Source organism: Achroia grisella, unplaced genomic scaffold (assembly GCF_030625045.1).
Source record: "Achroia grisella isolate CSIRO2021 unplaced genomic scaffold, CSIRO_AGI_Agris_v1 utg511, whole genome shotgun sequence".
Taxonomy (NCBI): domain Eukaryota; kingdom Metazoa; phylum Arthropoda; class Insecta; order Lepidoptera; family Pyralidae; genus Achroia; species Achroia grisella.
In genome coordinates, this window is record NW_026712905.1 from 3,010,372 (window position 1) to 3,022,982 (window position 12,611).

The 12,611-nt window shown below is 32.9% G+C and overlaps 1 protein-coding gene across 3 annotated transcripts in view; it reads left to right on the forward strand.

The window, feature by feature from the left end:
- Positions 1-12,611, forward strand: part of LOC131846619 (FK506-binding protein 5-like) — a 54,840-nt gene that overhangs the window by 40,879 nt on the left and 1,350 nt on the right. Inside the window, exons 1-4 of one of the 3 annotated variants that reach the window (XM_059195966.1) lie at positions 8,232-8,545; positions 8,679-9,441; positions 9,690-10,949; positions 11,631-12,535. In XM_059195966.1, coding sequence (XP_059051949.1) covers positions 8,683-9,441; positions 9,690-10,949; positions 11,631-12,535 — 2,924 coding nt within the window. In that variant the 5' untranslated portion in view covers positions 8,232-8,545; positions 8,679-8,682. Of the gene's footprint in view, positions 1-8,230; positions 8,546-8,678; positions 9,442-9,689; positions 12,536-12,611 lie in introns of those variants that run through there. The other 2 variants (XM_059195965.1, XM_059195967.1) reach the window with 2 other exon arrangements.

Below are 12,611 nucleotides of genomic sequence, written 5' to 3' on the forward strand. Positions count from 1 at the left end.
TATTAGTTTGTATAAAATTTTTCTAATATATGTATAAAATAGTATCTTACAGTACCGGCTTCGGGTGTATATGTATAACATATATAGCTTGAATTACTCTATCTATTGCTAAAATTGCAAATCCATTTCGTAGTTTAAAAGATCTAAGCAAAGAGACAGCGGAAGCGACTTTATTTTATACTATGTAAACATATACAACACTTACTGAAATAACTTGCAAGTTAATCATTACACAAACTGTTATTTGCATAAAACCATGTTGAGAATTACTATTATTAGTCGCTACAATTGGGACCCCTTTATTTTTTTTATTCAGCAAAAAGTGTAAGGAAATAATGCTATAAAGCTTTGTTGCAAAAGCATCTGACATACACAGGTGAATTAAGTTTGCGGCGGAGTCTTAATGTACTTCAGTGATTTACACTGTACGTGCTTTCAGTTTAAAACAATTACGCTTATTTACGTTTCGCTCCTAGATTCCACTACCTTACTTAGTTAAAATCCAATAATAAACATTGTTGCAGCAATTATAAAAATACAAGTTTTAGCGGTGAATTTGTCTGGTATATTGTTTTATGAGGGAGGCATAAAATACTTTGTATATTTGCTCCGTTCCAGAGTATTGGAAACATTCTATCTATATTAATAAAAAGCTACTAAAGAATAATATTTTAGTTGGAAAGATATATAAATATTATAAGTTTGGATGGACTCTATTATCATTGAAATAGAGGAAGAATTTGTATAAAATTTCGTACACAGATATTATTAAAATTCATAACTTAATAGAAGTAAAAGGAATAAAGTAACAATCGTACAAATATTGTCACAAATTTTAACGTTTATAATATTAGTAAGATAAAGTAAATAAAAAATAGGAATGTGGTAAATGTGTCAGACTGAATTTTGTTATTATTGATTACATATGGTGTAGACGTATATAAATATACAATAGTATTAATACAATAGTATATAAATATATATTTAATAATAAATGTACAATGAACTATATATATTATTATTTGTATATATTTATTTGCATTTCATATGTATTATATAATATTTATTAGTAACTTTGTGTTTGTTTTTGACATAACTGCCCCACAACGCTTTCTGTATACCTAAAGGTTAGCTGGTGGAGAATGCCATATGGCATTAAGCTCGCCTTTGTACAAGTTTTTTTTGTGCATTAAAGAATAAATAAAAATGAATTAGTACATGAAAATAATATTTATTATTATTAATATCTCGCATGTATTCATATATTATTAACTTTAAACTAGGTTACCATACATTGGTAGCCAAGTTTAAAGTTCAGCCATCATTTAAATCGCGTACAACAAGCAGCAACAAAACGCAACAGTGAAGAAGCGTTGTGATTAGAGCGCACACATTTCCATTTTGAATTGTCTATATAACCTACGACTTTCAAAATTAAAATCGATTGAGGCAACGTACTTTTGTTCACTCATTAAAATATTTGTACTAACTTTGTAATAATGTTTACCAATTAAATTTAAGGTAGTAAGCAAATTCTATATTTCACATCCCGTAAGCTGCCAAAGTAATCATCAAGTAGTCCTTCGAGCCGGATAAACAATATATACTGTAAAAATAATGAATTTAAATCTCAAACAATATTTTTATGTGCATAAAAATATCGTAAGTTTAGAATCTTTCATTCTTTATAAGTTGATTGTAATAATAAATCAACTATACAGTAATAAATAACATCATTTTAGTTATGATAAAAAGTTGAATTGAAACAACAGAAGAGAACCTATTCACAATTCTTGATGATGTACGAGTATATAACATACAAAAAGGGACAGTAAAAATTAGACACCTCATATTATAAGTCGGCTAAAAATACGTAAACAGAACCTATTACAACATATATGCAAATACCATTCCGTCTGTTGATCAATGTCAATCTGTCTATCGGTAGTTTGATATGTCTCCACAGCTAACCCTCTATTTGGAATATAGATAGACATGGGAAACATAATTTACTTAATATTATAACGTGTCATGTGAACAAAACATTTCTGTCACTTATGTTGTCATTTCGTATACAAATTTGTTGCCATGTTTTCATTTTATCCAAGACTTGAATATGAATAACAAGACTTTGCTGTATAGAAAAACGAGCTCTGTGAAATTCTTGTTGCCTTTGTCAGCAAATTCTTAGGGCTAGGGTTACCCACTTTGGAAATCAATGTAGCTTATTACGTAGTTTAAAATCACTGTTTATTTGAAAGTATAAAAATGGAATAGTTACATATGCGGACTTTTGAGGCTGATAAGATGAGCATGTAATGAGATCAGTTAATCAGATACATAGTGGAGATTAAATCAGAATTCACGATGGTTTCTAGAGGCGACCTGACATTGTATATTCATATAATGGGCACAATATTCCCTATTAACGACCTCGGAGCCTCTAGTGGTTGAGCATGCTGCTTTACTTCCGATGGTCGCGGATTCGATTCCCCGCACGGTCTAAATATTAAGTTTATTATTGTTTGTATCGGTCTGGGTGTTTCATTTGTACCTATATTGTGTATGTATTTACAAATAAAGGTATTTTGAGTATTTCTTTAGTCTAGTACCCATAACACAAGCTATGCTTAGCTTGTAATTAGATAGTGCGCTGTGAATTATTCTGGGCTATTATTAGTACTGAAAATGCCTTCCTTAGATAGCGTAAGCGTTACGTGAATTCAACTTCATACACGTGTTCTGCTTAATCCAAACAAAAAAATCTTAATAAAATTGGCCGATAAAAAAATTTGTTTTTCAGATGAAAATTGGGAAAAAACGATGTGAATAGATTCACGGCAATAAGTTACTAATTAAGTACGAGTCTATTAATAGGTAGTTACATCCTGAGGCATTACAGAGCTTTTAATGCAGTGGATACGTTTTAATCGATGTTTCCTTTTTAAAATATCACTATTATATACTATACATTGGTGTAAGCAATGTTGGTTATGCAATCGCGAGAAAGGCTTTTTAATTTTATACTTTCCATTTGTTTGTACATTTTTCAATCAAACTGGTATTCAGATATAAATGTATGTTATATTTCATACCGACCTTTATAATGGTTGTGAGAAGCGAATGTATTTATAAAGTATATTTAGGTCCATCAATAAAACTGACGCACCCGTTTTTAGGTGATCCATTGACATACAAACATACAGTAACGCACTATTATTAAAACTCTCGTTTTGTTTATAAGAATACTGGCTGTTATCCGTGACTTCGTCTGTATTAACTTTCATCCCATATTTCACCCATTCCAGATTAATAGATAGTCTATGTACTACCTCGTGATACGATCTATCGTCATGTTGAATTTTATTAAGATTCGCTCCGCCATTTAGAAGTAAAATTGTAACAAACAGGCAGACACAGTTGCGAACTTACAGAATTAGTATGCAAGTTGATTCTTATCTCTATACCGTAAGTAGTGAGATCCTCAATAATTGGCGTTGTTATGTAGCAACTTTTATATATTTTTACAATACATTATTTTCATCAACAGTTTCGACCCTGTTACAATTTTCTTACGTAAATAATCTGTTTTTGTATTAGAAAGTGACAGCCCTATTTAGAGGCGAATCTGCTTATAAATTATTGAGCCAGTACTCAGCAGGTCTCGAATTCGAAGACAGCTGCCGGGTAACCGGCCAATTCCTTTATCCGAGGGCCGTTACAGTAAAACTCATAGATTAAGTAAACATCCAGTAAATAATAAATAATGAAAAAACCCTTATAAATAATAAATAAAGAAAAAAGGCACAAACAACGAAATATAACGATGTTGCGTTACATGTAAGTACTTCGTCTGGACTTTAACCTACGTTACATTTTCGCCAATTTTTTAAAATAAATTTTTTAGGCATTTTTTAAAATAATTTTATTAATCGCAGTTTGTCAATTACTAGTGTTTTAGTGCCATTATAATGTTGTTATAATTCTTGTTGATTTGACATATATAAGCGTAACCAAAACATTCTCTTCTTCTGTTACAAGCTACGTATTTAAAAATCGTGCCTCGTAATAATTATTCTTCAACTATTTACAATGAAGTTTTCTTCTAACTGTTTTAGGACTAATTAACTGATCTCCGCAACATTATCTGTTTTTTACATAATATAGTCAGACACACTTTGTTTTTTATAATATATATGCTACTACATAGTATTGATGCTCAAATTTTTATCTTTATTTTGTGTCGCTATCCATTAATGCCTTAATAAAAGATCGATAGATAAAGAGAATGGATTGGGTTGGCTATATCATATCTGAAATTTCATCACATTCTCATCACACATATACCTCAATTATTAAAGACAAGACTATAACTAGTCCCTGTTTTTTGTGTGACCGATGGTGCGGAGATTCTAACTGCAGATCTAATTCTTATATTATAAGTCACATAGAAAGCAATCAACCTCGGAATGCTCCAAATTGCTTTAAGTAATATGATCAGGATTACAGAGATTCGACAGAAACTAAGTAAAGATATGATTCTCAAAGTAAGTCTGCTGACGTAACAAATGGGTCAGCCATATGACGTAAAGACACCATAGTATACTATGGTGTCTTTACGTAATTTGGAAAGCAACAGCAACACAATGAAAGGTATTACATATTATAAGAAAATTTATACACCCACCAGTGGCCAGATATATGTAGTGACATACGTAGTATATAATGATATTATACAAGACTACTAATAAGAAATTAGAATAAGGACGACAACCCGGGCTAAGAAAGCCAGGGCATACCACTGGTATCGAACAGTTTATAAATAACAATATTACAGTATTTTTTCATATTCTCATCTGTAATCATTCGTAATGTATAACTACACTGTTTTTACTTTTCAATGGTCATAAGTTCAATCCTCGCGTAGTACAAACGACAGTAATCTATTTGTATCAGTCAGTGTTTGTTTTTTCTATGTAGGTAAATAATGTGTATATATTTACAATAATGTATTTAATTTATTGGTACTGCTTACTTTGTGATTAGATGGCGCTTTATAATTTGTCCAGGATTATTTATTTATTTATGTGTATTCTCAACGATTACTGGAAGGGTTCTGATATTTAGATCGATAGACTCGTATTATTGGCGGACTGTTACTTCTATTAATATTTAAATAAATGAATCTAATTTAAAAATATTATGCCTTATAATATTAACTTTAAGCCACTGTGTTACCTACTTGCTAAGTATATATTTTAAATGAAAATAACAATTTTAACATAAAGTTTTCACACAGTCAGTAAGTTTTTGCAAGATGTTTTTCTTAATGTTCTTTTGTATCTTCATTTTTATTACAAAGTGGAAAATATGCTTTTAGTTGTTAACTTCTTGTTTGAGTTTGTATAAAATGAATTTTCATGCATCAATTCTTTCATCTTGCCTTTATCTTGTTTTAATACTACCGACTGTCTTAACTAATTTATGTACTTGAGAAGATATTGGGTTGCAACGGAGGGAAAAAAATCTAACAAAACATGCAACATTCTATTACCAAAAATAATGTCTACAGGGGCTTTTCATAAATGTTAATAATCATTATATTGCGACAGGTATAAATTATATTAGTAAATAAATTTTACTGGAAAGATTCATCAAAATGACAGATGATACGAGATTACTTAGAAATTTGTTTCTGTGACATATCATATCTATGGGAAAATATCTTTGAAAAATTATCATGATTATATTTTTCATAAAAGACTTGGATTAAAGTAATTCCTACAGCGGATGTCTTAACACGGAGTGAGAGGATAAATAGATTCCAAAGTAATCAACTCTAATAACATTCCCGCTGTATATAGGGTTTTAAAGATTCCGATATATAGATACTTACAACTAAGTCGCCGGTTTAGTGAGGATGTAGGACCAGAATGAAATGAAAATCGGAAGTATATTGGGATCTCTTGTTTGTACCTTTTTCTCAAGTTTGAAAGAAATTTTCCTTTGAGAAAATAAGATATCGAGTTGATATTCATAATAATAATATGTAATACTATGTTATCTGTGATAGTAATAATACTGGGCAATCCTGTAAAAACACAGCGCCATATAGTCTCAAGCTAAGCAGAGCTTTCACTACAAGAGAAGTGATATAAATACTCAAATACATTTTTTGTAAATACCTACAGAATATAGATAGAAAATACCCAGAACAATATAATCATACTCATTAATACAAATGTGTGCATTGTGCGAGGAATCGAACGGTTATTCTTGGGGTGAAAGAGGATTGTTAGTAATGTGGACTGATGATCTTATTACTATCAATGTATGGTACAGTCAGGTTAACGTCCACGCGGTTTCCCCTGGAAACCATCGTGATAAATTCTTGGTGAATTGGTTACGATGGGCTAACTGACCTAACCTCATGCTCATCTTATCATCCTTCGCTGGTGCGTCACCAGCGTAAACCGTTAAGCAGACGGGTGGACCATTCCATTATCATCCATAAAAAAAAACTGTTTTCCTTAACCTGTGGTCCGCGGGTCATGGTGTACCTTGGAGGTCTTAAACGTAAAATATATAACAGAATAGTGCATGAAGTAGGTATCTATTGGAGTGTCATGTGTTGGAATATAGCTGAGTTCCTTGCTGTGTAGTACATTTATAAAAGTAGGTACTTATCTTCAGTGAAGATGTAACAGTGCGTAAGTAATCTTTTAGCTGTTTTAACTTTTCAATTATTTGAAGTAATATGACGTGCTGTCGCTCACTTAATTTTTTTTTCTTTAACTGTATACTTTATATATATGAAAAACACCACACCATTACGTTATCATGTGATGCCAGTACAACTTACAGTTGTCATTCCGGAGTACTAAGACATAACATCTTAGCCTGTGCCCTGTATTTTCACTTACTTATTCACCACGAAGCAAGCTTGTCTTGAACTAGTTTAGACAGAGTTACCCATGCAGTTAACTCTGCCACAGTGAAAGTTTTAATAATTTTTTTTTTAAAAATAATTTGTAATATTCAATTTAAAAACATTTCTTGGCTACCTGTAGAGTAAACTTTATTACTTACACTCTGTTTGTACATATTTCACTGGCTATACAAATTTATTGATATCTGAAATCGTCAGTAATTTCGCCATACAAAAACAATAAATTATATACGTGCATATGTGCGCAATAAGGAATGGTGGGTACGAATGTAATGTAACATATCGTAATATCAGCCATTTTGGTGGATGTGAGCAATATCGAATCAGAATGTTTTGGTGTCGAGCCAACAGTAATAGCTGGATGATATTTGGACGAGCTCCGATGTCGACTGTAAATCTCTAGTTAAAGCTCCTCTTAAACAAATATTTTGTTTCGGCACTGACTGGATGAGATGCGGTTCTTAAGATGGAATTAAGTATTAATACAAGCCGGATATAAGCAATGTTTACTCCGCGTATAGTGAAAAGATGGTGTTTATATTCGAATATTAAGATTGATAATGGAATGAATTTAACTCTCGTTTCATTACAAGAGTTTAGTCAAATTTCAGTATTTCGTTACGTTATTTAGAAATAACATTGGATTTAGAAAATTTAGCACAAATGTATGAAATAGCCGATTGGAAGACGGTGTAGTTAAGAGTTTTTCAAGTAATATTAGAGAATTTAAAAAAATATTTCTGTAAGAAATAACAATGATTTAAAATGATGATCTTATTATTTTCAAGCAATTAAACATTCAAAATAAAAATAGTAAGATAACGGTTTAAGAGATTTACAAAAGATTATAAAGATTATAAAGTTTATATATGCCGTATGTTGCTTCCAGGAGTAAAATATACTCTCTTAGCTGAAGCTGTCCCTAAGTCTTTAACTTTAATGACAATTTCTAAGAAAACAGATAAAGCGTAAAAAATATTAACGTTAGCAAGATTAGTAAAATAAATTTATAAGAAAATTAATTGAAAACGTTTAATTTATGTAAAAAATTCTTTTTAAAACTTTCTTTAGATTTTATAAACTTGAACATGGTATTTCATTTATTCACAATAAATAATGTTACATTAATCTAATAAGTAAAGATTAAGTGAAGGTAAACTTAGGGTAAAATTTTAATAAATGACAATGCAAAGGTGTCGGAAGTGCACACTGTTGTTTTGACGATTCGCTCAAGACAAATCGTAGACTAGGCGCCCGCTGATATTGGGGTCGCGACCAAAATACATGGCGGAGCGGCGTAGACGGCAGTAGGCGGCAGGCGGCGCACGCGCCGACCGCGCGCACCACCTCCCGTATTCAAATGTACCGGCTCATTTACTACCGCGCTATATTTAACCGCTGCGTCCAGATTAATATCTGCATGTTCCGCCAAAAAAAAGTGAAACCACTCTACATGAAACCAGTGATGTGAAAATTGATCTACAAGTGCGTTTAAAGTGACAAATATATATGTGTGTACCAATAAACACGAGAAAACTCTAAATTATTGCAACACAGGAAGTAAATATATTTTGTTTGCTGTTAACATCGGTCCTCGTGAGTATCTCATAATATCTATTTTTTACCGCTTGTCAAAATGCCAAATCGCGTTCAATGATTCCAGCATTATGATAGTTTTAATATTATCCATGAATTAACTTGATAAATAATGTGAGAAAATATATTTCAGCACAATGAATCCACCGTCAGCTTTGCATGGCGCGATGAGCCGGGAACGTAAACCATTCACTTATACGCCTGGCGGACTAGATCTTTCCGAAATCAAATCAGAACGGATGGCTAAAAGATTAATGAGGAACGCTATGAATCAAGGAGTACCTGAAGTACCGATACAACAATTTCAGTCACCACCAATGCCATCTACTCCGATAGCTGTCCCTAACTTTAATTGCTTGCCGGTTCAAGTCTTTCCGACGATCAACTTACCAGCTAATCCAAAGTCTTTATTACGAACAAGAAGTAATCCTGATCAATCTAGAAATCCAATAGTACAGAAAGTACCTACTCCATCACAGAATGGAAAAAATATAATACCAGAAAAGATAGAATCAAGTATGCCTTATTATTCACAAACAAATAATTCCAATCAAATTAGACCTGCAACTATGTATGAATATAATACACCATCAAGCAATAACGATACGTCACGAAGACTGAGTTATGGTACGGATCAATATACATTGCCTTTGCTACCCGAAATTAGTTATGAAGCTGAATTTTGTCAAGTTCCGACAAAAATAAATAATAGTATAGGTAATACACCGCTAAGCTCGTATACAGAGAGCAAAGAAGACAATGACTTGACGTCCAATAAAAAATTAGAAATTATTAATGGGGACTTTATTATTCAGCCTATAACAGACACAAGTTCTATACCTCCGTCATTAGTATCAAAGCCTGTTGAAGATGAAGCGGCATCTTCAGATGAACAGGTTCACTTAAAATTACTGTATACTTATTATATGTATATTTATATATCTGTTTACATAATCTGCTATACGTACTTAATATACAGCATTAAAGAAATATAAATAGAATAACTATTTTTAACATAGTGAGTTCATAAAACTATTTATATTAAAACTTAATTCTATTAAAATTTTACAATAATTTATTATTTAAATAGTAACAAAATTTTTTTATATTTATTTATTAAATTAGTTATTTTTTTCTATTTCAGAGAGAAGTAAAAGTCGTTAAGAAGCAAGTCAAAAAGGAACAAAAAGTTGAAAATGGTGAACAGAATGGTGACGCAAATATAGAGGCCGATTTGACTGTAAAATTGCCAACAAAGAAGTCGGCAGCTAAGACTGAAACAAAAGTTGAAGTGAATAAAACAATTTTACCCGATGGTACTGTGGAGGAAGTTAAAATAACTACAACGAAAACGACCATTGATGGAAAAACAGAAATTAAAACAAAAACCGAAAAAAGAATCATACCAAAACAGGAAACCGAAGATGAAATAGAAGAAGAAGAGGAGGAGGAGGTGGAAGAGGATCAAGAAGAAGAAAGTAATGTGGTAGTCCAGGAAGTCAAAGAAACAAGTAATGAAGAGCCTAAGAAAGTAATTAAAACAGTTGTAAAGGAGACACCAGTAGTTGAAAACGGGCAAAAAGAAACCATTGTGAAAAAAGAAGAAACTTCAACAACTACTACAAAAAAAGTTGTAGTTGTACAAAAGGAAGAATCAGAGGAAGAAGAAGAAGAAGAGGAAGAAATTGAGGAATCTGAACCAGTAATTATAAAGAAGCCACCAACGTCGAAACCCGTAGAAGAGCAGGAAGAAGAAGAAGAGGAAGAAGAGATAATTGAACAATCAAAAGTAGAAAATAAATCTGAATCGAAGGTTGTTGAACAAGAAGAAGAGGAGGAAGAGACTGTTGCTGTCAAAATTGTCAAAAAGGAACAGACTCCTCAAAAGCCAGACGTAGAAGAAGAGGATGAAGAAGTTGAAGAAGAATATGAAGAAGCAGAAGATAAAGAAGAAAAAATTGAGGAAAAGAGAGTAGTGGAAGACAAAGTCTTTGCTAAGGAAACTAAGGAAGTGAAAGAGGAAAACGAAGAATCAGAATATACTGAAGAAGAATATGAATCAGAAAAAGAAGAAGTCATTAAAGAAAATCCACCAAAAGAGACCACTACTACTTCTAAAGAAGATGTAAAATTAGAACCTAAAGAAGAGAAGTCTGAAATAAAGACACAAATACCAGAACAGTTAGCGGCTCAGTTACAGCAACCATCGCCACAGCCTGAACAGCCTACATCTAAACCAGATCAACCAGAACAAAAAGTCCCACTACGGGAACCGTCTATTCCTCTTGATAAAGTTGAAGAAATTGAAATCAAGCCCATTGGAGCATCTGGCGATGTTATTTCAAAATCACATACAGAAAATACTGAAATTATTAAAAGTTTTAATCAACAGCCGATTGGACCTGTAAGTACACAGACAGAATATAATAGAATTGAAAACATTGTTACAGTAAATCGTACTACAAAGACATTAGATCATAGCTATGAACTGCTAACACAGCAAGGTGTTCCCACAGTCAAAACATACTTTGCACCTAACAGAGAAAGAATTGAAACCTCTCCTCAACCTGCTAGACCATATCAACCTGCTTATGTTCCTGATTCTACATCTGAAAGACGCCATAGTTTGCTTTTGGATAGACTAAGTGTAGAACGTCAAATACCTTCTACGGACATTTACCAAAATGCTTATCAATATTCCAATCAAACTTATGATCAACAAAGGCAATTGTCTCAAGGTCCGCAATCTGAAGTTATTAATGTTAGCAATGTAAAACCCAGCAAAATAACAAACCAACAATGGTATCAACAAAGCCATAAAGAAAATGTGCTCTATAATAATGTTACACCGGCTGCTCCATATACCCAACCGTGGGGCCAATCACAACCTCAAATACTGGTTCAGCCTCAGTCTCAACCGCAACCTCAATATCAACCTTCATACACAGAAACTGTTATACAAGACAGATCTACTAATACGTATCAGCAAAACTATGTACCTAAACCCACTAACTGGGCAAGTAGTAATGTTGATAGTTTACCTAGTATTAATACTCAGTCTAATCAGTACTCGTTTTTGTCCAAGGATTCCTCAGATAATTATCAAACATCAACTCAGCAATACTCATCATCTTATGTACCTCCTCCGTGGGAGCAAGATTCAAGCTATGTAGCAGATACATCTAGTCAAAATTATTTCCAACCTCCTCCACTATCGAATTCATATACCGTTGATGCAAAACCTGCTTGGCAACCCGCACCGTCGAATAAATTCGCTAAAACTGCTCCTACGTCATATATACCACCTGCACCTAATCAGTCATTTGTGAGACATGTGAATATTGGTGCAGAACCTCCAAAAATTCCTGGAAGAAAGACATATTACAGCGAATATGAAAGACGTTATATTACAGTGCCAGAATCTACTTATATACCAGGCGAAACAAAGTTCCAACCTCAACCAGATCCATCGCCCCAGTATTATTATGATAATAACGAGCCAACACAGGCAGTAGAACACGAATGGCGTAAAGAGTTAAGAGAATTCACAGAGAAAACAACCCAAGTTCAAGATAGACAGACCACCGAGATATCTGTACAGCCTCCGTGGGAAGAGGATCCAAAGTATGGAAAAACTCCATCTGCTTATACACCTACGCCAACATGGAGCCAAACATTACGACCACGTTCATGGCGGGAAAGAAGTTTTGAATCTGAATATGTTGGATCTCAAGAGTTTCCAAAAACTAATACTCTAGGAAGAGGCCGTCCTTTAAGTTCTTATGGAACTAATGTGGAAGCTGCTATTCCTGAAAGACCAAGAGGTGTTTCAGTAGACAGATATAATCCAAATATCTATAACTCGCCAATACCAGCGGAGCACCCACCCGTACAGACACACACCTTAGTGCCGACGCCATCAGCTAAGAGTTACCACAATCCCAACGTGCCCGGCTATCACACCCATGCTCGTGCTTCAGCTGAACCTAGGTATGTAAATTGCAGGTTTATTTGTTATAATAGTACTAAAAAAATATTCATGTACTACAGTGATTATTCTGATTAT